Below are 25269 nucleotides of genomic sequence, written 5' to 3'. Positions count from 1 at the left end.
ATGAAATAATGCTGAGTAGGAATTCCTCTAAGGTAAAGTCTATGATGGTGGCATATCCTGTGGGACACTGTCGTTCCTCTCATAGTCAGTTTTTATTTATGAGGATCAGTTGACCTTCACTGTTTCTCTGGCTGTGTAACTACGTCTCTTCAAAGGCAAGCTGCCAGTATCCACAGTCCATGATGCAACTATTGTCATTCAGTGAGAATCTGATTGAAGCGACTTATCTTTTTATGTTCATCAGTCTTTTTCAGCATAGTTCTTGCAAGCCCTGGTGTTTGCTGTCTTTGCTCTTTTCTCACCATTTTTCAGATCTGCTAGAAACATACATCTCACTTCCAGCATGAGCATGGTTTGTGCCTTTGCTGTACTTTGATCTTCGTAGGCTAATCCCCTCTGCAGGGACCCACTTTGTAAGATGCCATGAGGATTAATCTGCCTGTGAGATGTGGAGACCACATAGGCTGCTGTCCATATTTGAAGTGAATAGCAAACAAGCAGGGCCCAATCATTAGCGGTCTGTGAGAGAGGGGCCACGATTAGTCACTGGTTATGACACACACCTCTTGTTCACATGGTGATGTGTGGCCTGCAGAGCCGGTAACTCTGATATAATTGCGGCTAATACAGTGTGACAGCTGAAATTTGAACTGTGTTGTTAGAGAACTGGTGTTACTCAACTAAATTGTGATTCTGAAATTTGTGCATTTAAACTGTGCAAAGTGAGGGCTACTGGTATAGTATAGATTACAGTAGCTTTGAGTTCTGTAAGTTTTGATCAGTAATTATATAACATACAGAAAGTGAAGCTGTGTGATGCTATTACATGGGATCTTTATATGGTAGTAGTATTTTCCTCTGTCTATGATACAACACCTAATATCTGTTATAGATTTTTGTGTATTTAAATCATATTAAATTTCACATTTCTAGTCCTTTTCCTGCAGTATCTTTGCACTTAAAATTATGATCAGATTGGAAGGGACCTTGGAAGTTGTCAAGGTTTCTCTCAGAAATAGTGTAGATTGATCATAGTAAAATTAATGTAGTGATGTATCACTTATTTTTAAAAATAGAAAATAATTTAACATGTGCAACATTCTCATTATGCATCATAAGAAATTGAGACTTACAGAAGATTAGGAATTTATTAACACGACAGATCTCTGTAGAAAGTTGTAGCAGTGTTTAGCAATTCTTTGTCTTATGCAAAAAAAAAAAAAAAGACTCTACTTTTGGTATTGTGTTTGCCAAGCAGTCATCTTATAGTTTGTAGGCTTTGGAACTTCTCTTTCTTGTACATTTATAAGATTCAAATAGTTTTATAAGATATATCACAGTTAACTTTAATTCTTAAAATTTCCATACTACCTACAGTGATCTATGGATTTATTGTAATCCCCATCAAAATTCCAGTAGTCTTTTTTTTTTTTTTTACAGGAGTAGGAAATATAATCCTAAAATTCATCTGGAACTGCAAAATACCCCCAAATAGCCAAACCAATCCTGAGGAAAAAGAATAAAGCTGGAGGCATCACACTGCCTGATCTCAAAGCTATAGTAATCACAGCAGCATAGTACTGGCTCAGATAGAGACATCTAGATCAGTGCAACAGAATAGAGCCCTGAAATAAATCCATAGTCACGATCAACTAATCTTGATGAAGGTGCCAAGACTACACATAGGGAAAAGGACAGTGACATTAGGGAAATCGGATACCCACATGCACAGGAAGGAAATTAGATCTTATTTCACCCGTTATACAAATACCAACTCAAAATGCTTAAATGTAGATCTGAAACTGTAAGCTAGTAGAGGAAAACTTGCAGAAAAACTTCTTGACATTGGTCTGGTCAAAAACACAGGCAATAAGAGCAAAAATAGGCAAAAAGGATTGTATTAAACTAAAACATGTATATACAGCATAGGAAGCAATCAACAGAATGAAGAGACAATGTACAGAATAAGAGAAAATATCTGTGAATCATACAACTGATAAGGGATTAATATGCAAAATATATAATATATAAGGAAATCAATTTGATAGCAAGAAAACAACTTGATTTTTAACATGTGTAAAGGGCCTGAATAGATATTTCCCAAAGAAGACATATAAATGATGAACCCTAATGATTCGGGAAAAGCAAATTAAAACCATAATGCTGATGGTATATGAAAAAATGCTCAACCACATTAGCATTAGAGGAAATCAAATTAAAACCACAGTGAAGTAGGATGGCTATGACTATGAAAGCAAAAAGTGGGTGTTGGCAAGGACATGGAGGAAAGGGAACCTTTGTGCATTGTTGTTGAGGTTGTAAACTGGCACAGCCATTAGTGGAAACAGTGTAGAAGTTCCTCACAAAATTAAAACTAAAACTACCATATGATCCAGCAATCCCACTCTTGGGTGTATATCCAACAGAAATAAAATCAGCTTGTCAAAGAGACCTCTGTCCTTCCATGTTTACTGCAGCATTCTTCACAGTGGCAGAGTTAAATGCCCACCAGCAGATGAATGAATGAGCAAAATGTGGTACACACATAGAAGTGAATACTACTTCCCAAAAGGAAGTACATCCTGGCATTGCAACAGCAGGGGCAAATATGGGGTGTATTATGCTAAGTGAAACAAGCCAGGCATGGAAGATAGGTATGCATGGTCTTACTCATGAAAGTCACACTCGTGGAACCAGAGTAGAATGGTGGTTACCATGGCCTGAAAACCAGGGTGTTTGTGTGTGGAAAGGTTGGCCAGAGAAGGCAAAAATTTGGGTACACTTGATAAGTTCTGGCGATACATTGTACAAAGTGGTGACTGTAGTTGATAACACATTATAGACTGAAAAAAGTAGATTTTTACATATTCTTACCACAAAAAATAAGTATATGATATGTTGGCTATATTAATTAGATTAATTTAGCTATTTTATAATATAAACATGTTTCAAAACCATGTTACCAAAAATAATGTCATTTTGTCAATTAAAATTTTTAAGAATCTCTCAAACTATTCAGTTTGTGAGAGATTTCTAAATACATTAGATTTAGTTCACCTTATCAAAATCAAATTTGTGTCTATACAAATTTCACCCTTTATAAGCAGTTCCTCATTTGGTGACTTTATTATCCACTTGCCAGTAGATGGCACTGGTGATCTGTCTGTACCAGAGACATCTCTTGAGTCCTTTTTGATTTCCGGTAAGAAGCATAATTAGAGGGACCACAGCAAATGTTGGTTGCTCTGAGAAAGGATAGTTTTCTCTCTAGCTGAAAAGCTAGTAGCATATATAGAAAGTAATAATGGCTAACATGTATTACATTAAGAATTATGTCAGGCACTTTACATTTATTTACTCATTGAATCCTCAATAGTCTTGTAGAGTTGGAGCTATTATTATATATGTTTACCTGATGCAGTATTAAAGACAATAGCTAATGTCTCCCAACATCACTGAATTGCGGGATTGAGTTGAATCCAGGCCAATGCCCCAAATCATTGTTAACACCCTCCTCAGTGGGTCAGTATTAGCTGTGCAAAATGTGAATGTTGGAAACACATGTGCTTGCCTTACAGTAGTCTAAGAGGCAGTAAAATGTAGCATAAATTCTGAAGGCAGGCTCAGGTATCACATGTCTTTGGTTTGGGTCTTGGCGCTCTCATTTACTCACAGGTGATACTGGTCACTTTATTTCTCTAGGTTTTAGGCCCCCTACCTGTAAAATGAAAAGCATAATTCCCACCACACAAGGATTTTTGTGGATTAAATAAATAAATATAAAGGAGTACCTGCCATATAATCATACATTTAGATTTCAAATTATTTCATGATTGGAAATCTGATATTTTTCAAAATTAGAGCAGCATCTTAAGTAAAAAGAAATTGCAAACTAGAATCACAATTCTAATATTGAAAGACAAGTCTGCATGAGGATTAACCAGAATGTGTAAGTAGTTTCCACTTTCTGGGAGGGAGAAGAAAAAGAGGTAGAATTATGTCCTGTGGAAGGATGCTAGCTGTGGCACTGGTGGATCTCTGGTTATGTCAAGAGCTTGTAGCACTGGTGAGGATCACAAGTGCTGAGAGCTGCCTGTGCCTGCCACCCACACTGCTGCCTTGTTGCTCATCCTCATACTGTGGTGGCATAGGAAAACCTTAGGTAGATGCGTCCATATCCTGTACTGACTGTGTGCGTATTCTGTCAGCATCAGTAAGTGACCATTTGGTCAAGGTGAGAGACAAGTTATTTGTATTCTTTCTCCTAAGTAGGCATTTTATTTGCTTTTAATTTTTATTGTTATGTCTGTTAAACTGATGTTACATTGGAATCTTTTAAATCTTTTATGAAATATGTATCTATATATTAAGTCACAAAAAATGGAATGATGATCTTTTAAAACTAAGTACTAATGATATCCCTTTCAAACTAGAGTAATGAATGGCCAATTATAATATCCAGAAGCTTGAAGCCACTGGGATTTTGTTATTAACATTTGTCATTGTGTGGGATTTGGTACATGGTGGCCTTTGTTTAAGAGGGTAAAGTTATGAACTGTGTGAAAGCATTCAGATCTAAGCCTATGAAACAGTAATCACTCATTTAACACTCAGAAGCCTTACTATGAGAATCTTATTTTTATCTGTGGTTTATTATTACGGAAACTGGGTGAACTTGTAGTCATGTGAGTGCACAGAGGCGGTGAGCAGCAGAGCTTTGCCAGATGAAACAATGCTAGCACCTTCCTCCCAGTCAGGGGCCCATGGCAGAACCTCCACAGTAGGCACCTAGAGTTGCCCACCTGTGTGCTGTTTACTGAGAAGTCTCCAGCTCATTCATTTTTTGTTTGTTTGTTTCTGGTACCGGGGATCAAACTTGGGTCCTTGTGCTTTTGAGGCAAGCATCGGAACCACTGAGCTAAATCCCCGGCCCTCCAGCTCATTCATTTTTGAAGCACAGTTAATTAGAATGCAAAGACAGCCAAATCATGGCTTTGTCCTCCTAGTTTCATGGCCTTTGGGTTTGTGAGGTGCTCCCCTCCCCATTCCAGAGGCCCCTATGTTCATACACCCCAGGCTGTGTCAGCTGTCTAAGCCAAGGCATGTTCTTTGTGGATAGGGAAAGCAAATAGGTCCCTGATTTCTGAGCTGGATGTAGGCAGCAGAGAAGGGGTTCAAGCAGGCTGCTAGACTTAATACCAGTACTTTCATACCCAGCCATCTCTAAAAGCCACACATGACCAGCCTCCTTCTCACTTCAGAGGGTAGGGCCCCTGCATCCTTCCTGGCCTAAGGTTTAACTTCTTAGAGGGTCTACATCTAACCTGTACCTGCTCTGCAGTTATCTTGTGATTGTCTCCCACCCAGTTACTATGGTAGGGTAACACTGCAAGCCCTGAAGTAAAGTTGTTCTGTAGTTGTTCTGTGGCTCCATCTTAAATAATTAACCTTTTCCCAAGATGACTTCTGATTAAACCCTTTAAAATATTGCAGGCACTGCTCTGGATTTCTTCTCCAGCTCTAGCCTGCCACATGGAAGGAGTCACTTTCAAAGTAACATCCATGCTATTTTTGCAGTTTAAAACAGCCATGTGCTTTTCTTGGGATAGCACCGCTGGCCTGGTCCATTGTTTCTCCTTGGGTCTGCTGGCCCTCTTTGAGCTTACCTGGTCAGGGGGTCAGGACTCCCTTTCCAGGAGCCGGCCTCAGCTTTCCAGACTTCTTCTTTTTCTGCATTGTGCTCCATTTCTCCTGCTTCTCTGGAGCTTCTCATTTTCCTGTCAGCTCCTTTCGATTCCCAGAGATTTACTGCTTTATTTCTCTTTATCAACTTGCTATTTTCCAGATATCTTGATTACTAGTTCCAGAGAGACTATATTTTGCTGTTGATTGCTACTATGCCATTTTGTCCTCTTATTAGTGTATTTTTGAAAATAAAAAATAGGCAATGCCATATATACTGTTTTGTAACCTGCTGTTTCACTTAGGGGAGTATACCTTTTCACCTCAGTAGATTCATATCAACATTGTGATCCCTTAATAACTAAATAAAATTAGTAACTTTTTTCCATTCTTTCTACTACCTTTCCTTATACCTCACTACCCCCTTTCCAAGTCCTCTATTTTTTCTAAAGAAATTGTGATATATATACACAATGGAACATTATTTGGCCATAAAGAAGAATGTCATTTTCAGGGAAATGGGCCCCTGCATCCTATTACATGAAATAAGCAGACTCAGAGAGACAAGTATCATGTGTTTTTCCTACCACATGTTAGCTAAAAAAAATGGTGTTAAGGTAGAAAGGAGACTATTATTAGGCCTAAATTATTATGAAAAATAACTAAAATTATACAGTATTTGGACTAATATTGAGGTTGTGTTTTAAGCCAGGAATTATGATTAATCCATTTTCTACACTTGATGTTCAGTCAAAGAAAGTAGACCGGATTTCAAATGGAAGATTTTATTTCAACTGCTTCTTGACATTATTTACATGCAGAGTCATCTCCATGTGTCATTTATCCACTTTAGAAATATAGATGCCCATAGGTAACTTTTTTTTTTTGGTACTGGGAATCGAACTCGGGTCCTTATGCTTTTGAGACAGGTGGCGTAACCACTGAGCTAAATCCCCAGCCCCCATAGGTAACTTTTTACTTCAGACTGGGGAGCAAGGGGAAGACCAATGTAAGCCAGTGGTCCTGCAGTGGAGTGTGAGCCACAGAGAGCGGCACTGAGCAAGCAGTGAGTTTTAGAAAATCACAAGGTCTTAACAGGTTGGTGGGGTTGGTTGATCTGGAAATCATCCTAAGAGGTTTTTCTAGCTGCTCAAATCTGTAGAATTACATCTTTTTTTTTTTTTTTTTTTGGTACTGGGGATTGAACTCACAACCTTGCGCTTGTGGGGCAGGTGCCAATGCCACTGAGCTAAATCCCTGGCCCTAGTCATTATAAGTTTACAGTATTATCTAACTTCAGATCATTTACTTCAAAAAGCTGCTTGAAATTCAGGGATTTCTTAAACAGCAGTAGTTACTGCTTTTCCTTTTGATCTTTTGTTTTTCCCTTACGTCCTTTCCTTATATATCCTCATCTGTTTTCATTTTTGTTCAGCTTGAAATGCTAACAAAAGATTTACCAGAATTAAAAGGCCCTTTGAATATTGGCTATTTCTCCATAGAAAGTCTTTGAACAGCCTACTTTATGATAGCTCTCTGACCCTTTCAATTCATTTGTTGGGTCAACAAATATGTACCTGGAGTACAGTTTGTGTGTGGCTGTGTCAGGCACCAGGGGAATGGGACAGTTAGGAAATAATCTGGCACTAACTTGCTGTCCTTGAGAAGTTTGGATACCAATTCTGGGCAACAAAGACAAGGCAGGAAGCATCACAATCCCTGACTTTAAATTATAGTACAAAGCTACTGTGATAAAAACAGCATGATACTGGCAAAAAAAGAGACCTAAGGATCAATGGAACAGACTAGAAGATGCAGGAACAACTCCAGACATACTCAGCCACCTTATCTTTGACAAAGGAGCCAAATACCTTCACTGGAAGAAAGCCTCTTTAATAAATGGTGCTGGAAAAACTGGCTTTCCACATGCTGAAGACTGAAACCAGTCTTCTGAAACCATAGCTTTCACCACATGCTAACCTAAAATTGAAATGGATCAAAGATCTAAACATTTAAAAAGAAACACTAAATCTGCTGGAAGAGAGAATAGATAGAATGTTTGAGGGCATAGGAGTACCCAAAGACTTCATGAAGAAAACCCAGACCACACAGGAAATACTACAAAGAATCAACAACTGGGACCTCATCTTATTAACAGGCTTTTGCACAGCAAGAGAAACCACCAACCGAGTTAAGAGACAACCCACAGCATGGGAAAAATTTTTACCAGCTATTCAGATAAAGGACTATTATCTAGAATATATAAAGAACTCAAAAAAATAAGATCCCCCAGATTTAAAGACCCAATCCAAATATGGGCATCTGAAATGAAAAGATACTTCTCAAAAGAAGAATTAGAAATGGCAAGTAAATATATGAATAAATGTTCAACATCACTGGTCACTCATGAAATGCAAATGCAAAAATGCTGAGATTCCACCTCACCCCAGATTGGGAGCTATGGCAAATCATGGTTAACAAGAGCATCTAGAATTTAACCCTCTGAGGCTTAGCTCCAGGCATGCCCAGCCCCTTCCTGTCCTTTCCTCATCAAATTCCTTTTCTAAGATCAAAATTTGCCATTTGTAGAGCATCTGAAATGAAAAGACACTTCTTATATGAAGAAGTAGAAACAGCAAATAAATATATGAAAAAACGTTCAACATCACTGGTCATTCATGAAATGCAGATGAAAACAACACTGAGATTCCATCTCACTCCACAAAGAATGGCTGCTATCAAGAAATCAACCAATAATAAATGCTGGTGAGGCTGTGGGGAAAAAGGAATCCTCCACTGTTGATGGGAGTGTAGACTGGTGCAACCACTGTGGAAATCAGTATGGAGATACCTCAAAGAACTAAAACTAGAGGTTCCATTTGACCCAACCCGAGAGTCAGCCTATCTGGGATCTCCTTGGTGATTTCTGGGCTGTAGGAGAAGGAGGCTGAGGCAGGGTGGGGAGCTAGGTCAGCCCTGTGGCCTAGAGAGCACTCTTGGTCCACCTTTAAGCTGCAAGCATTGTCAAATTGGGGGTGGAGTAGCCTCAAGAGGCGGTAGAGACACTCATTCCTTTTCTTTCCTCTCATCCCTGATGATGAAACAGGCCAAGGATGTTGTTGGACAAGTGCTAGGCACCTGGGAAGTGTTTTCTCTCTTGAAACTTTATCTAGAACCCAGAGAGCATTTGTGGGCTTGAGAGCAGTGAACATGGCTTCAAGAAGTATGTAATTTACTCCATTAAGAAACTATAGCTAAATAATTTGATTAGGCAGACATTATTCGATTAGCGTGTGAATTCCAGAGGGCATGAGAGTTCTATCTTTCAGCTAACTTACATATCCTAAGCCCCCACTGGGGACATGAAAGACACCCAGTAAATATTTGTTGACTGAATAAATGAGTGAATTCCTATAGGCCTTACACCCACACTGTGAGTTTAGACTTTAACCTAGTAGCATAAATATTTGCCTGGAATATTTTATTTTTCAGGCCCTGAAAGGAAGAAATAAATGACAAAACAAACAAATATGAATCTTTTACCTTAAATTTATATTGGAGGATGTACTAGTCCCAGGCATCCAAAATATGAATGCAAAGACATCGACAAACCAAGATTTTTTCCTTCCTTCCTTCCTTCTTTCTCTCTCTTCTCTCTCTCTCCTTCCTCCCCCTCCCCTTTCTCTCCTTCTCTCTCCTTCCTTCCTTCCTTCCTTCCTTTCTTTTCTCTGATTCATTCATTTTTTGGTACCGGGGATCAAACTCGGGACCTGGTGCTTCCAAAGCACGAGGCGGCACCTTCTACAGCTAAATCCCCGGCCCTTCTTTATATTTTTAAAAGAAGGATTGGACATTTTTCCTTATGCTAACCAATTCTAATTGTTCCCTGTTATCCACTAACTTTCTCTTAGCTGCTTCATCTGTAAGTTAAGGATGATAGTAGTCATTTATTCAGTAACTATTTCTTGAGTGCCTCCTATTTTCCAGGCACTATTTGGCTGTGGAATATATCACTGAAGGAAACAAGACCATAATTTCTGCCCTTGTGGAATATCAGGGGAGATAAAAAATAAGCATAATAAGTAAGCAACTATATTTTCAAAAGCTGCTAGCTAAGGGAAAAAAGAATAAAGCAGACCATGGTAAGAGGGATGAGGACATTAGAAAAGTTTCTATTTTTGCCCCCTAACCCAACAGTTTGTTATGAAAGATTTCAGGCATAAAGAAAAAATTAAAGAATAATATAATGAACACTCACATGCCATCAGTCTGGATTCTGTAGTTCTAAACTTTTTGCTCTGTTTCCTTTGTTATAAAGTGTATCTGTTCCTCCATCTGTTCCTCCTATTTTTAGGGCATTTAAATGTAGGAATACATATTATACTCCTAGAACTTCAGAGTGCATATTGTTAACAAATTCAGTCTTTAGGCTTTTCTGTGCAATTGAAATGCATACATCTTAAGTGTACTATCCCATATTGTTTGGAAAATGCAAACTCTTATGTAACTTAAAGCCCTCTCAAAATATAGAACATTTTCATCAACAGAGGTTTCTTCATATGCTTCCCAGTCAACCCCTGTCTTTACCTGTCATCTTCACCATATGATAACAAATGATCTTATTTTTTCACATTCATATTATCCATTGGAATGTTTTCTTTCTTATTTAAGTATTTAGCTTATTTAGAAAAGTTATATGTCTTTTAATGGTTATTTATTTATTTTTTTTTTGGTACCAGGGATCAAACTCAGGATCTTGTGCTTGTGAGACAGTTGGCAGCGCCACTGAGCTAAATCCCCAGTCCTTAATAGTTAAGTTTTATGTGTTCTTTATGTATCGCAATACTAATTTTGTATCAGACATATATGTTTAACAAATATTTTCTCCCAGTATCTTATCATTATTTGATGGGCATAAGATTTTGATTTTTCTGAAGTTGAATTAATTTTTTTCTTTAATGCTTTATACATTTTATATTCTAGAAGAAGCAACCCATAAAGATATTCTTTGAAGATTTTACTCAGTAACTATATAGTTTTAGCATTTATGAAGTTTATAATTGATTTCTTGTTAATTTTCCTGTGTAGTGAATATTTCTTTTTTGCAGATGTTCACTCTCCTGAAAATCTGTCTTTGACTCATTTTTTTTCAGATAGTTGATTTTTTTTAGTGATTTCTCTAAAGTTTGCAGTTCTTTTCTGTGAGAGGTTTGATCTAATATGAGCTACTTCTCCATTATAATAATTGGAACCCATATTTTTAAGTAGTATGACAAAAATAGTGTGATTGTTACCAAAAATGTGACATTTAAGGAGATATTTGAAGGAAGGGAGGTGACAGTTAAGGTGATAGTGTTTATCTGGTTATTTTTGTTATCATTTTGTTTATTAAAAGCTTCCCAGGCAGATAGAGAAGGCTTAGCAAAGAAGGGAAAAATGCCTGTTTTTTTTTTTTTTTTTTTTTTTTTTGAGGAATATTGAGGGAACCAGAGGGATCCTGACAGATGAGAGACAAAGACAGTAGCTGGGAGTAACCCGTGATGAGACCAGGCCGTGATGGGGTGGGGAGGGGGGCGCGTGTTTGAGCAGGGTGCATCATGGTGGCCCTGAGATGAGCCATCATGCATTTCCAAAGTATGCCTCTGGTGCTGTTTGCAAATAGATGATATGGGTGCAGACAGAGAAACAAAGAACTAATTAGGAGGCTGTTTCAAGAACTCACAAGAGGGAAAATGTCTACTCAGCTAGAGTAGGATCAGTGGATGTGGTTAACTGGTGGTGTGTGAGATGTATTATGAAGAAAGAGCCCAGGCATCTTCCAAAGGATTGAATGCAGGTGAGAAGAAGAAAAGTGTTTAGCACAATGCCAGGGCTTTTGGCAAGCAGCACAGAGGGATGAGATTGCCATTAACTGAGATAGAAAAGCAAATCTGGTTTTTTAAAATTCTTTTATTGGTACATTTTAGGTATACAACACATTTACATTCCATATTGGGAATTGTACCTTTATATGATGCATCTTGGTTCCTATTTTTTCCCCATTCCTAGCCCGCCCTTCACCCCCTCCACCCTCCCCTATTTACAAAGACTTTGTTTCCATTTTTTCCATTTCTCATCATTTTTCCTTTCCCTTCTTTCCTTTCCCCTGCCCCTCCCACTACCCCTACCACTTTGGACCTTTTCTTCCTATTTTGCATTAGCAAATCTGTTTCATAAGACAAGGTCTGTGTCCTAAAATCCTCACGGCAGGGGGGAGGGGGGAATGAGGATGAATTAAACAATGTGATCAAGTAGCTGAGCTAATGTGGAAGAACACAGGGAAAAAGTATCATTTTAATCTTGACGAGGAAGCAGGTGGCAAGGATCCATGTATTAGAGAATGAGGAGGATGTGAAAATTGAGAAGGGGTTTATTAGTGGAAAAATCATCATAAGAAATAGCAATGCAAAAATAGTGTTTAGGTGGAACTTGGAGAGTAGGAAAGCATGTATGACCAGTGTGGCAGCCAGGTGCTGAAAAGGATTGGGGCACGCAGAGAGGAAACTATAGGAGAGATATGGTCAGGTATTGGCTAAGTCACAAACTCTGCCCTTCATTTTCAAAATGAAGATGATGCCTTTTCAATTTGAGTCCCCAGTAACTATGAAGATCATTGTAAGCCATTATTCAAATTAAAGTATGCTAATTTAAATCAGTGCTATGTACTTTACATTATGTACTGAAAGGTAGATCTTTTCTGAAAAAGGATGCAGGTGAAATTTAATCCACTCCTGAGTTTAACAGAGTTTGAATTGTACTTCCTGCTTTTATGATCTTGACATTTTTCATTTATTCATACTTTTAAGCTAAGTAATGTCAGTGTTTATGAATCCTTTATGTCACACTTTGTGTATGTCCACACATCTCTTTTTAACTGCCAGTAATTAAGTAGCTTAAGACAAAATTGTTCTGAAACAGTGATCTAGGTTATGATTTGAGTTGAAATTGTTTAAGCACACAAGCGATAAACATGTGCTTACATAAGCAAGGTCCTGGGTTCCATGTCTACCACCAACCCCAGCCAAAAGAAAGTGAGGAGGAGGGGGAGGGGAAGGGGGGGAGAAGAAAAGGAAGGGGAAGGAGAAGACGATTTGAAAGAAAAAAGTACAGTACACAAGAGGACAGGTCTATAATCACGTCTCTAGCTCTGACTACCAAATTTTCAGCTTTTTCAGATGTTTCTATTTCAAGTATTTCACCTAATGTGTGAAATGAATAATATGTTACAGTTTCAGCATGTCTTTCAGGGAATGGGACAGCGAAGACCATTAGATAGTGGAATTCAGGGTAACTCGAGCTCATTGATAAGATGACTCTTAATATAGATAGGGTCCTGTTTAAATTCCTTAGTCAGTGGCTCAGGATATACATGTATTAGTGGATTTTGCTCTTATCAATGAACTAATCTGAGCCCTTGCTTTAAAAAAGAATCTTCAAATATAATTGTTCTTAACATTTACAAAGCCTTTAATTCTGTTGTGAGAGACATGCATGTCGTGAGGGGTAGGTTACTAAAACATGACTCAGCGCCATCATCATCACCGCTAGAATAAGCATCGTCCAGATTGTTAAAGCCATTATTTTTTATTTAAAAAGTGAATTAAGGGGACAGGGATTTAGCTCAGTGGCACCACCCCTGCCTTGCAAGTCCAAGGTCCTGAGTTGGATCCCCGGTACCAAAAAAAGAAAGAAAAAAAAAAGTAAATTAAGCATGTAATTTTTAAGTTTCTATAATGTCCTTCTGGTTTCAGAGAAAACAGATGAGGTTCACTCTTCTAGAATATTCTAGAAAAAATGTCATCTTTGGAAGTGAAAAATTTGCATGGAAGGACATTTCAGAGACCCAGTTTATATTTGAAAATGATTCAAGTGACTCTTTTATATAGTTAAAGGGCTGGTTAAAGTGTTGACGTGATGGTAAATTGGATCTGTCTAGAGTAATAGGGGAGTAGCCATCTTCAGAATATAAAAGACTTAAGACAAAAAATAGCTCATAGTTGGCAGTTTTTTTTTTCTTTTTGGTGGTACTAGGGGTTGAACCCCTAGTACACTGGCTACCTCCCCAGACCTTTTTAATTTTTTACTTTTTATTTTGAGACAGGTATTGCTAAGTTGCAGAATTGCTCAGGTTAGTCTCAAACTCATGATCCTCCTGCCTCAGCCTCTCAGAATGCTGGGACTATAGGGGCATGCCACTCTGCTTGAAGACATAGCTATTTAGAAGCAGTTCTAACTTGTGCTTTTATAAAGTTTTTTAGTTATGTCTAAGCAGCCATTGTGCAGTGGATTTATATACCAAATACATTTTATTTTAATATTTTAGGCACATGGTTTAGTTATTGGCTTAATGGTAACCTAAGCTACTCTGCACAGAGCAGAAAGAGCCTACTATATTTTATACTTCGTATTTGTATACTTTTTTGTGTGTGTGTGGTACTGGGGATCAAACTCAGGACCTTGTGCTTGCAAGGTAGGCATTGTGCCGCCGAGCTAAATCACTGGCCCATTTCTATTCTTTTTAAAATGAGATGGTCGGCATCCCATATTTTCTTTAATTCCCTCATTGTTCAGGTTATATTTTTTCCTCTAGTATAGTGATATTTTGGATTTCAGTGTGCTATGCTTCAGGAAAAGGAAAGGTGTGTGTGTGTGTGTGTGTGTGTGTGTGCGCGCGCGTGCGCGCACGCGGGCATGTGGGTGATATTTACTTTTTTATTATGTAATTTAAGGCAAGGCTAGGAACTAGCAATGTTATGACTGTTTTTCACCCTAATGAAGCCCTTTTAATGTGCAATGGTCAAAGTTCTTAATAAAAGCCTATTAGTGGAAATTTCTTATAGTGGAAAAACAGCATTTAAAGAATGTTTCAGTTGACTTCAGATGTTTAATTTGCTTTTTTGATTGCTTTATTATTCTTATAGAATCATACATGTAAGCCTTAAACCCTCTAAATATGCAAACTTCTTGAAGCAAAGATTTCAGGCTCAGCTTCTCTCAGGTCTCACTAGAGTTATCTTAATTCACACGTTTCCCCCTTTCTCCAGGCCAGCTGCCTCTGGCCCCGTAGAAGCACGTGCTCCAGCAGCAGTGAATTCCAGTGCCAGCATAAGCACTTGGTTCACTGTTTGGTGGCCAAAAGAGAGTGATGATTTCACATCTTCCTGGAACTGAATCATATGTGACCTGACTACAGGTCCCATGTTTCATATTCCAGGTTTGTATATCACAGCAATTTAATAAAGAAACCATTTTTATTTTCTTCTCAGATCATGTGGATGAGCGGACAGTGTGCAATGGAATTGCCCCAGGAAAAGATGTGGATGGGTTTCATGTTGTCAACATGGGGAGACTGTGCCTGGACCAGCATTCGTTCATCCCTGCCACTGCCAGTGCTGTCTGGGAGATCATCAAAAGGACAGGTAGTAACCTGCAGGACACAGGTGTCAGTTGCTGAACTGAGCATTTGTCCATTGCTTTGATGAAACTACCTCAGTCTTGTAGAAGGGCAGAATATGATAAGCCATAAAGCTTCAATCCCTAGGTAGGTAAAAAGCTATAGAAATCAAAAAATAATTCAAAATGAAATAAAATCAAGAACATGTGCCAGGTTTCAGGTAACTGCAGTTGGAAGTTGTAGGGGTGAATTTTCCAGATAATATTTATGGCTTGCTACCTTTAAACTAAATGTTGTACATTTTAATGAAAGCTGATCCAAAATGTATACATATTACATTTCTCCTACTACAATGATGTGCTGATGGTCTAGGAACCCACCACTGTTGCCCCAGGTATCTGTTGTAAGCATTCCCCTTGAATCACATCAGACACAGTCACACTCGCTCACTGTCAGGTGTACAGAGCTGGTCACCTCTCCGTGAACTGACCCCTGTCATTCAAGATATCGCCTGCCTGGAGGTAGAGATCACCTGTATCCACCACTCTCCTGCCATTTCTCGTAGCATCTTTGCCTCTGTAATCTATTTTCTATTTTTTTTTTTTTTTGGTACCGGGGATCAAACTCCGGTTTTTCTGCTTGTGAGGCAGGTGGTGGAACCATTGAGCTAAATCGCCGGCCCCTCTATTTTCTAACTGACAAAATATTTCGAAGAGAAAGCAGAACCTAGAATCATACATGTAGGATGTTAGTACTTGGACAGTCATTAGTTCTAACTTCTTTTACTTATGAAGAACTAAGCCCAAAAGAGGCTATGTTAAATCTGCAAGCTTTATCTTTCACATCCTTCTAAATCTCCCAAGTTTAGTGCTTCTTTCCTCTGGTGTAAAGTACATGAACTTTGTGAAAAATACTTTTTCCCACTCTATTTTATCCCACCTTTGCTCAAATGTTTGATTGCTGATTAAGCCTGATATTATTACTTGGCATATTTTATAATTAGTAATTAATATAAAGGCTCTGTACTTCTTCATGTAGATTGCAATGTTTAAAAGTAATTTAATGGTATCTTGAAGGTGTTTGTGGTTTTTAAATGAGGATATAATCAGAGAGGAAGTAGGTGACAAATCCACAAAGCATAAAAGGAAATACTCATAAATAATTGAATACAGGCACATAAGAGACAAGCCATGTAATTCAGATTTAATTAGAGCTTTTTAAAGAATGCTTCAGTTGACAATGTATGCTTCTTGTTATTGATTTTTGCATTTAAATCAACTCTGTATTTCAAGGAATTGAAACTTTTGGGAAAAATGTGGTTGTGGCTGGAAGATCCAAGAACGTAGGCTTGCCCATTGCCATGCTTCTGCACACAGATGGAGACCACGAGCGACCAGGAGGTGGGTAGGACCCAGACTCATGAAGTCTTATGACTCCCTTCCTTCTTAGGGCATCAAGTAAAAGTTATTGATGATGCGAATTTGCATAATTTTGGCCTTAAACAATTAGTTTCCTTTATTCCTCATCTAATAGTGTGAACACCTAGGAAGTGAATAAAGGAATTTCTGAAAATATTTGGCCCCTTTGTTCCTGTTGTTTCTTTTGGCCACATATATTTCTTTAAATCGTTAATAATTTAGACATAAAGAAAGGTGAAAAGTCACTAGATACATAAAAATTACATTTAAGAAAGTTCTCAAAATCTTGGAAAAATGGATGTGGCATTCTTGAAACGGCAAGGTCCTGGTATTTCACATGACAGCAAATTAGTTCACTTTACAGACAAGGGGTTGAGGTGTAGGCGGTAAACTGGTCATCTAGCTTAGGCAAGTACTTACTGAGCTGCTGGGAGTAGTCATTAAGAAAGCTGGGTAACTTGCTAGTGTTTGTGAACGTGTGGCTGGTTCTCCAGCAGCACACCACCTCACCACCATCCCAACAGCCTCTTAGCCAGAGGCAGAGCAGTTCCCTGGGGTGAAAAGGGGGTGACCAAGAGGAGATCCAGCAGAGGGATGCTGGGGTGCTGTTCATGGTCATCTGAGCCAGTGTGGTAGGTAGAGAATAAAAGATTACTTGGCTCATTGCCAATGGCTAGATTCTGCATCTTGTCCCAACAGGGCAAAAAGACAAGGTTCACGTTCTTATTAGAAGTAGTTATTGGTCTATGTGTGTCTTAGAGATTTTTATTACTTCCTTTTCTGCTAACTATTCTTAATATTTTTAGGGGGCAGGAGAGGAGGCTAATCTTTTATATAGCAAGTACTTCCTTGGTTTCTTTAGTTCCAAAAAAGAGAAGCGATACTTTTTTGTTTTCTAGTATTAAAACAGAGTATAGACATGCATTTGGTTGTGTATAACGCATACACATACACACACACACACACACATACACACACAGAGAAAGAGACCATGCGTAGGTATAATCTTGGTGAATTATTTTCCCTTTCTGTGCCTAAGAATTTAAATATGCCAGAAACCAATATGTATATAAAGATCATAGTAAATTACAGCCTGATAGTGACTCCAGGTAACTTTTTAAGTGCACAGTTATGAAGAGCTCTTTGAGAAGCCAAATCTGGTGGTATGATAAGTTTTATTATATCCATCTCCAAAGCTGAATTCTTGGTTTCAGTGTTCCCTTTAGATTACTCTATTCCTGCTTATCTATCTCATAGGTTATCATAACAATATTGATTTGCATTTGTCTTTACATGATGGCTTATATGTTAAGCAAGGTAAAATAATCAGGAACATTTACCTGGTGTGGTATTTTTCTTGGAAAATTTTGACCAAGAGCTGATAAGTAGGTTTTTCTTTATTCAACAGTTTGTTTTCTTATCTCAGTAACAATAGGCAGCATTATGTAGCTCTATGTTTTACGCAGTACTTTCTCATAAACTATCAATATTACTTTCATTTTGTAGCTAACAGAAATGAGCTTTAGAGAGCTTGGAGAATGTGCCCAAGGCCACACAGGAAGTGAGGATTCCAGCATAGGAAGGTGACACTGAGTCTTATCAGGAGGGCAGGCCTGGAGTCAGGCTCCACCATACTGTGCCCTTGATTTTGGACAGATCATTTAATCTGTGTAGAACTCCATTTTCCTCATCTGCAAAATGCAAATAATATTAACATTTCCTTTACTTGGTTGTTGTGAAAATTAAATGAGATACAAATGGAAAACAATGACAGTGCCTGAACCACAGTGAGTTAAGTCTATGGGTATAGTTGTGGCTGTTGCTATTATTTCAGTTATTATGGTTAATAACCATAACTATGGTAACCATCAGGTATAGAGTAATGAGATCTGAGATGAATTATTTTTTTTTGTTTTGGTACCAGGGATCGAACTCGGGTCCTTGCGCTTGTGAGGCAGGTGGCAGAACCACTGAGCTAAATCCCTGGCCCAGATGAATGATTTTTAAAAATTTTATTTGAAGTTTTTTTTTTTACTGGGTTTGAGTTGGCTTGGCTTTTTTGGTTCATAGTTTTTTTTGGTAACAATTTTTTTTTTTTTGATACCAGGGATTGAACTCACGACCTTGCACTTGTGAGGTAGGCATGGTGCCACTGAGCTAAATCCCTAGCCCAGCTTTTATAAATTTTGAAGTCATTCAAAAAGTCACTCAAAAGTCACACAAAAAGGGCCAGGGATTTAGCTCAGTGGCACTGTGCCTACCTCACAAGTGCAAGGTCCTGAGTTCGATACCCAGTACTCCAAAAAAAAAAAAATTATAAAAGCTTACATAGTATTTGATAAAAATGTGACATGACATTATTCCGGTTAGTACTTTACAATGCACTTTTTCTTATAGGCATGTGTATATTATATGCTCACTTCCTGTTAAATTTCAATTTTGAAACTTTGTATGTAAAGTACCTAAGAAAATTATCTTAGCCCTTCTTAATGCAGTTGTAGACTAGCTAATCTGTATAATAAACAGTATATATTTTATTATATATTTTATTACTATGGCTTACTTATAGGTACATACATATATAATAAAAATATTGAATTAACCATGAGAAATACAAACACAAATTGGTGGTAGCAATGACCTCTGAGCAGAGAATTGTAAAGCCATATTACTTTTAAAAATATTTTCTGCTTTGTATAATAGAATATTCTCACTTAAAAAAGCATGTTAAAATCAGATAAATATGGAACTGCTTATAATGCTGCTTACAAGCCAAATAGTTAAAGTTAGGTTTATTACAGTGGCTGATGCCATCACAGTTACAGCACGTAAAAAGTAAGAAACTACATAGAAATGTCCATGGAAGGTTCACAGCATGGATGCTGTTGAAGGTTGTACACTTGTAACAGGAGTGTGGTGACATGTACTCTTCAAATAATGACTGTCGAGAACTGCTTCCAGAAGACTGGCCATCTGTGGGAAGATGAGCATTCTGAAAGCTGGGGTCTGGCCAAGCAGCAGCTCTGTGGTGGGCTTCCCAGGGTATCATCAGCTAATGGAGACAATGCAGGACATTAACTTGGCAGGTTCCTGCCTCTGGGCTCATTCTAAAGACACCCCCAATATGGAGCATTCAGCTTGCACTGTCTCTGCCAGAAGAGATTCAGAACCCTAATGATTCATTTTTTTAAAAAATATCGAAGCCAAAGATAATTGCATTAAAAGAAAAAAAAAGCCATACTGTAATTTAGCTTGATTTGTATGTCTCTCCCCTGTCTGACTTTGAGTTTAGATGCAAAGGATGCAGACCTGAGCTGTTTAATGCAGAAAATGTCCTTTTAATTCACTTATGGCTAGAAATACTTCGTGAGAATATACTAAAATCTTGAATTGGAAGGGTAATGCTGACATGGGCTCCTCAGGAGGGAAGGGCTCACAGAGGCAGTTTGAAACCTGTGGTGCAGAGAGGAGATGGGGAGCCGGTTCTTCTACCTGAAGGTGTGGTCTTGCAGATGGTGACAGAATGCAAAGGGACACTGTGTAAAAATATGGGGAACTTAAACTTTAAAGATTCATGGGCACAAAATACAAGTTGGCATCCATCAGCAAATATACTCTTTGCTTAGGGAAGGCCAGGGTTAATTGAAATGACGTACAGAGATGGGCTGTGACAGGTCCCTTCCTGTGACCCCACTGGTTACCTGGACAGTTGAGTACATTGTGCCCCTCCTCAGGTTTTTCAGCTTCTTCCTGTGTAGTGTACTTTGAGAGTTTCACCTTCTTTCAGAATAAAACTGAATACCATTAACTCTAGCAGAATGTCTTTATTTTTTTTTTGTTTTATCGTGAGAAAGGAAGAGAGAAACTCTCCAAATTCTAGAAAACAGTTTTTTTCTTAAAAATAAATTGTCATAATGACTAAAGTATTATTGTTATTATTGCCAGAGAAATTCAGGATCTAAGTATACCTCAGAATTTAGTAGGCTAAGTTCTTCCCTGGATTTTTTTTTTATATGTAGAACATCTCATAAAACAGGCCCTGCAATATGTCCACACACAAATCACATGCGACTCCTTTAGCTGAAAGGTTGTGGTCTGACTGCAGGGCACTGACACTGACATACTTAAAACAACCATTTTGGAGGGACCGGCTCTCACTGCTCTTTTAGCCACAGAAACTGTAAGTAATGTTCTTGACCTTATGCAGCTGGTACCCATGAGGTGCTCACTGCATACCCAGCAGTGTATGCTCTCTGGATGCAGCAGTCTCCTGAAGCTCCCACTCTGCGTCTTTAGGATGCTTCTGTGGAAGGTTTGTCTTCTTCAGCCCTGTCTCTGCCTTTGCACTTTACATTCAGGCTGATCTGCTGGTGAATTTTCTTCATTGCAGGCATTTTTGTTCAAGAGACTCCCTATCTAAAAGGAAAATCACAAGACTTGCCAGAAGAATTTCTTGACTCCATTTGGGAAAATGAATACTTTGCCAGCCAGGGAACATTATGTCCCCTGCAGGACGCATTAACTCAGTAATGGATGCTCAAGGCAGTGTGTGATACTATGTGAGTGGCTTGTGTGAAGTGCTGCCCAGGGGCAGGTGGGGCCAAGCTTGCTTAGGGGCCAAAGAATGGAACCACACATAAGCACACAAGAAGGCAGGGGTTAGGCAGAGCCGTCACCCTCCAGGACTGAAGCGCTCAGTCATGAGGCCACAGAGCACAGTGGGATGTGTACTCTCTCTTCAGAAAGAACTATTGTCAGCTCGAACCATGGAAGCATTTTGTCTCTGAAAGCTGGAAGCATTTCATCTCTGCTACTCCGTCCTAGTGGCCCAGGTTACGAGCATTATAGCCAGATGTCAGGATACAACAATTCACAATGCCTCTGAGACTTCACTGAATCAAACTCATGAGTCTCAGTAGTTGATATGGTAGCAAAGAACAAATGATGATTCTAATCTCCTTTTCTAAAATGAGTAATAACAGCACTATTTCATTTTCATTGTCTCCTAAATTCTGAGACTAAAAACTGAAAACATCACAGGCACATGGTAATATATAATCCATGATGCAAATGAGCAATAATGAAGAAAAAGGAAAGGAAAATAGAACTAAAATAGAGCCAGAGAGAAGACTTCTAAAATGAACAGATCATTTCTTCCTGGCTCACTTCCCATTGTTGCACACAATCTTTTAAAAACAATGTATGTTTGGTAATTTTATTTAATTAACTTTAAATTATACTTGCTATGCTTGGGTAACTAATTTCATCCTGAGAGCTTATTAGTAGCAAAATAAATGACTAGTTACTCAAGTAAGTGCCTTTAAAATTAAAAATAAACATATGCTCGGGAAAAATAAAACATTTTCTGTTATTGAGATGGAAAAGTAATTTCTCCTGAAGGTTCTTATATTTTTCATTAAACAGAAAACCATATGACAGATCGACTAATGTTCATAACATGCTTTTCAACTTAACAAATGGCCACATTTTATGGGCTGTTTCTCTTGTTATTTAAACACAGATTTGAGCTACCACTGGCATGCATTGTGGGCTTTTCTCATTGGACTTTTCTGATTCTGTTTCTGGGTCACTCCCTTCTTTGCAACTTATGGACTGGTGATTCCTTGCCCCAGGTGCCCACTAGAATTGTCAGGGGGCTTTAAAAGGAGATACCTGCCTGCCTACAGCACAGAAGAAAGTTAGATCTTCAGGACTTAGACCTGCACATCACTTTTTTTTTTTTTTTTTTAGAAAGCATCATAGAAGAATCTAATATAGTTAGTACTGAGAATGATGGCTCAAAACATTGGGACGGGCACAGGATTTCTTTCTCTGTAGCCATTCCCTAAGTGACTCACTGCATCCCCATAGCTCTGAGTACCACCTGCATCCCTGTGGACTCTAGACCCTTATGACTATTGTCCAGCCAACACCAACCCCACTTACATGGCAAATGAGCATTCCAAACTTAGTGCATACAAACTTTTACTCCTAATTTTACCAAGTTCTTCCAGCCTGCCAGGGCAGTGGTGCAGGCTTATAATCCCATCTACTCAGGAGGTTGAGGTAGGAAGTCTCAAGCTCAAGGCCAGCCTGGACAACTTAGATCCTGTCCCAAAAGAAAATGAAAAACAAAGGGCTGGGGATGTAGCTCAGTGGTAAAGTACCTCTGGATTTGATCCCTTGTTCCACAAAACAACAACAAAAACAGCAAAACAAAGCTAGAACAAACAGCATCACCTGCTTCGCTTTTTAGTACCTTTTTTTTCCTTAAAATTAATGCGTTCACTTCAAAAAAATATTTCTACACTATTGTCTACCTTCATTTATTCAATAATCAAGAAACAACCCTGGAATTATGCTAGACAATAGGATGCATGGTTCTCTGCTCTCATACAGAGAAAGGCATGGAAATAGGGGTTCCCTTCAGAGTCCCAGGTTAGAAGAGGCAGGTGTTATGGTGCTGACCGGGTGCACTGTCTGCTGTGGTGGAGGAAGGCACATCATGGACTCTTACCATGTTGTGTTGTGGGTGTTCTGGGAAGCCCTGCCATGGGAGTGTGCACTGTGTAGAGGAGGAGCACGGTGGCTGCAGGGAAGCCAGCTCATAACAGTGTCATGTTCCACTTGAGAGGTGGCAGGGGCCTGGACCAGGATCTGCTGACTAGGGTGGTGACAGCATAGGCACATTCCACACTGCTTACTATTGAGTCAGACGTGTGTGAGAGAGACACCTCAGATGGACTGAAGAGCTGAGGAATCCTGGGTGCTGCTTAGTAAGATGGTCTGGCAGTCAACTTTCTGTTACTGTAACAAACACCTGAGATGATCAGTTCACAGAAAGATTTATCTTGGCCCACCATTTAGGGGTTTCATCCACAGTCATTTGGCTCCATTGTGGTGGAATGGGTGGTAGAACAGAACTACTCACTTTATGTTCAGAAAACTAAAGAGACTGGAGGCCCACAGTCTCCCGGAGGGCAGGCCCCCCAACACCTGAAAGCCTCCCCTAGGCCCCACCTCTTGAAGGCTCTGTCTCCTCTCAACAGTGCCTCCCTGGGGAGTGAGCTTTACCATGCGGACATTCGAACTACCTCAGATGTAACAGCAGGCATTTCCTCAGATTAGCATTCTGGGTTGATTCTGCACTACCACCTTCTCTACCATGTTACTTTACATAAATTCCTGAGGTGCTGATAGCCTGGAAAACTGCTCAGGTGCCTCCAGTGAACAAGTCTTGCTTAACTGAATTTTATATAGTCAGAAACACATCTTTCCCAGTAGTTAATTATAGAATTCTTACAAAATTCTAGGAGATAAGCTCTGAGTCTTTTATTCTTTCTATGTTTTATAAGTGTAATGCAAAGCACAGGGCATCAATAAGTTGCTTCAAACTCTGTTTATAATTTTTTAAAAATCTGGTTCTCTGTGCTATTTAAAAATGTAAGATGCAGTCTGTGGGGACAAACTGAGCATGGGAAAGTGCCATTGGGGACCAGGAATGAGCACCCTTCCCTGGAGCAGCTGCTGCAGCTTGCGGGCCTGCCCTCTGAGGAGGTAGAAAGGACCAGAGGAGCAAGCCAGAGGTTCCACTGGAGAAAGTTAACAAGACTTTTCACAGAGCCAAGTAAGACAGGTTAAATAAGGTGCTAATGACCAGGAAAGCCAGGTGCCAGGCCAGCAGCAGACACCAAGGCTTTACCAACAAGGTCAGAAGCAGAAGAGTCTGAGGCATCTCTGGAAAACTTTTGCTTTGTTTCTCTTGTAAGCATCATTGGATCTCTAAATAGCAGACTGAAAGCTCCACTGTGGCCTAGTTATTACTGTAGTCATAAACTGATCAAGCGAGTCTAAATATGATTGTCAGCTTTGATATTTTCCTGGACATTGCCTGCTAAGCTCATGTTGGAATCTCAAGGTAACCTGATGATACTTAAAAGATTTTGCCATGCAGATTGAAATTTATTTCTCTTCTGCCTGAAACTTTACAGATTGTTAATTATATGTATGTACATAATCACTGGATTATGCTGTATCTCTCAATTCTTTCCTGAAAATAGCATGGTTGGAAGGTGAGAGGTCTTGACTTTGTTTTGATTTTGATTGTGTGTGTGTCTGTGTGTGCATGTGTGTGTGTATGTATTGGAGAAGTTCTTATTTGGAACTAGAGAACATTTGTATAGTTGCTGGGGTACAAGATGGTCCTCTGAGTAGAAAAGAACTAAGAAATGGGAGGGTGCTTCTTAATGTTGGTGCTTTAGGATGTAATGCCAACATGTACTTTACAGTTGTTGGTTTTATAGTGAGTGGAGGAAAGATCAAGGGGCACTCAGGCTTTTACTCTAAGTAACTGGATTGATGTTGGTACCATTAGCAAAAAGGGAAATACTATTAGTAACTTCTTATTGTTCTTCTTTTGCAAAGTTTTCCTGGTTATCCTTTCATTTTTTTTTTTTCATTTTAACTTTAGTGTCAAATTATATGCTTCCTCTAAAAGGCAAAAGTGTTTTATTAGAATTGCATTATATTTGTAATGAACATAGGAAGAATTGGCATTATTGTACTGTCGAATCCTTTTGTCCAAGAGCATGGCTTATCACTTAGGCATACTTCTGTCTTTTGATGTTGACCTAGAGATTTTCTTGTTCCACATAAAGTTTCTACATTTTTTTGTTAAGGTTATTTCTAAGTATTTCATCTGCTATTATAGCAGGGCCTTTTCTTCTAATATATCTC

General features: G+C 38.8%; 1 protein-coding gene across 6 annotated transcripts in view; it reads left to right on the top strand.

Annotated features, from left to right (window-relative positions):
• The window catches only part of Mthfd2l (methylenetetrahydrofolate dehydrogenase (NADP+ dependent) 2 like), a 103597-nt gene that overhangs the window by 14990 nt on the left and 63338 nt on the right, over positions 1 to 25269 (top strand). For all 6 annotated transcript variants that reach the window (XM_087186003.1, XM_021254934.2, XM_013069710.3 and 3 more), the window contains 2 exons: positions 14988 to 15140; positions 16408 to 16515. In XM_087186003.1, coding sequence (XP_087042129.1) covers positions 14988 to 15140; positions 16408 to 16515 — 261 coding nt within the window. The remainder of the gene's footprint in view (positions 1 to 14987; positions 15141 to 16407; positions 16516 to 25269) is intronic.

The sequence above is a fragment of the Heterocephalus glaber genome, unplaced genomic scaffold (assembly GCF_053883595.1).
Source record: "Heterocephalus glaber isolate CG9 unplaced genomic scaffold, H.glaber_assembly_v1.0 deba00001504, whole genome shotgun sequence".
Taxonomy (NCBI): Eukaryota; Metazoa; Chordata; class Mammalia; order Rodentia; family Bathyergidae; genus Heterocephalus; species Heterocephalus glaber.
This window is presented reverse-complemented; position numbering and strand designations above follow the sequence as displayed.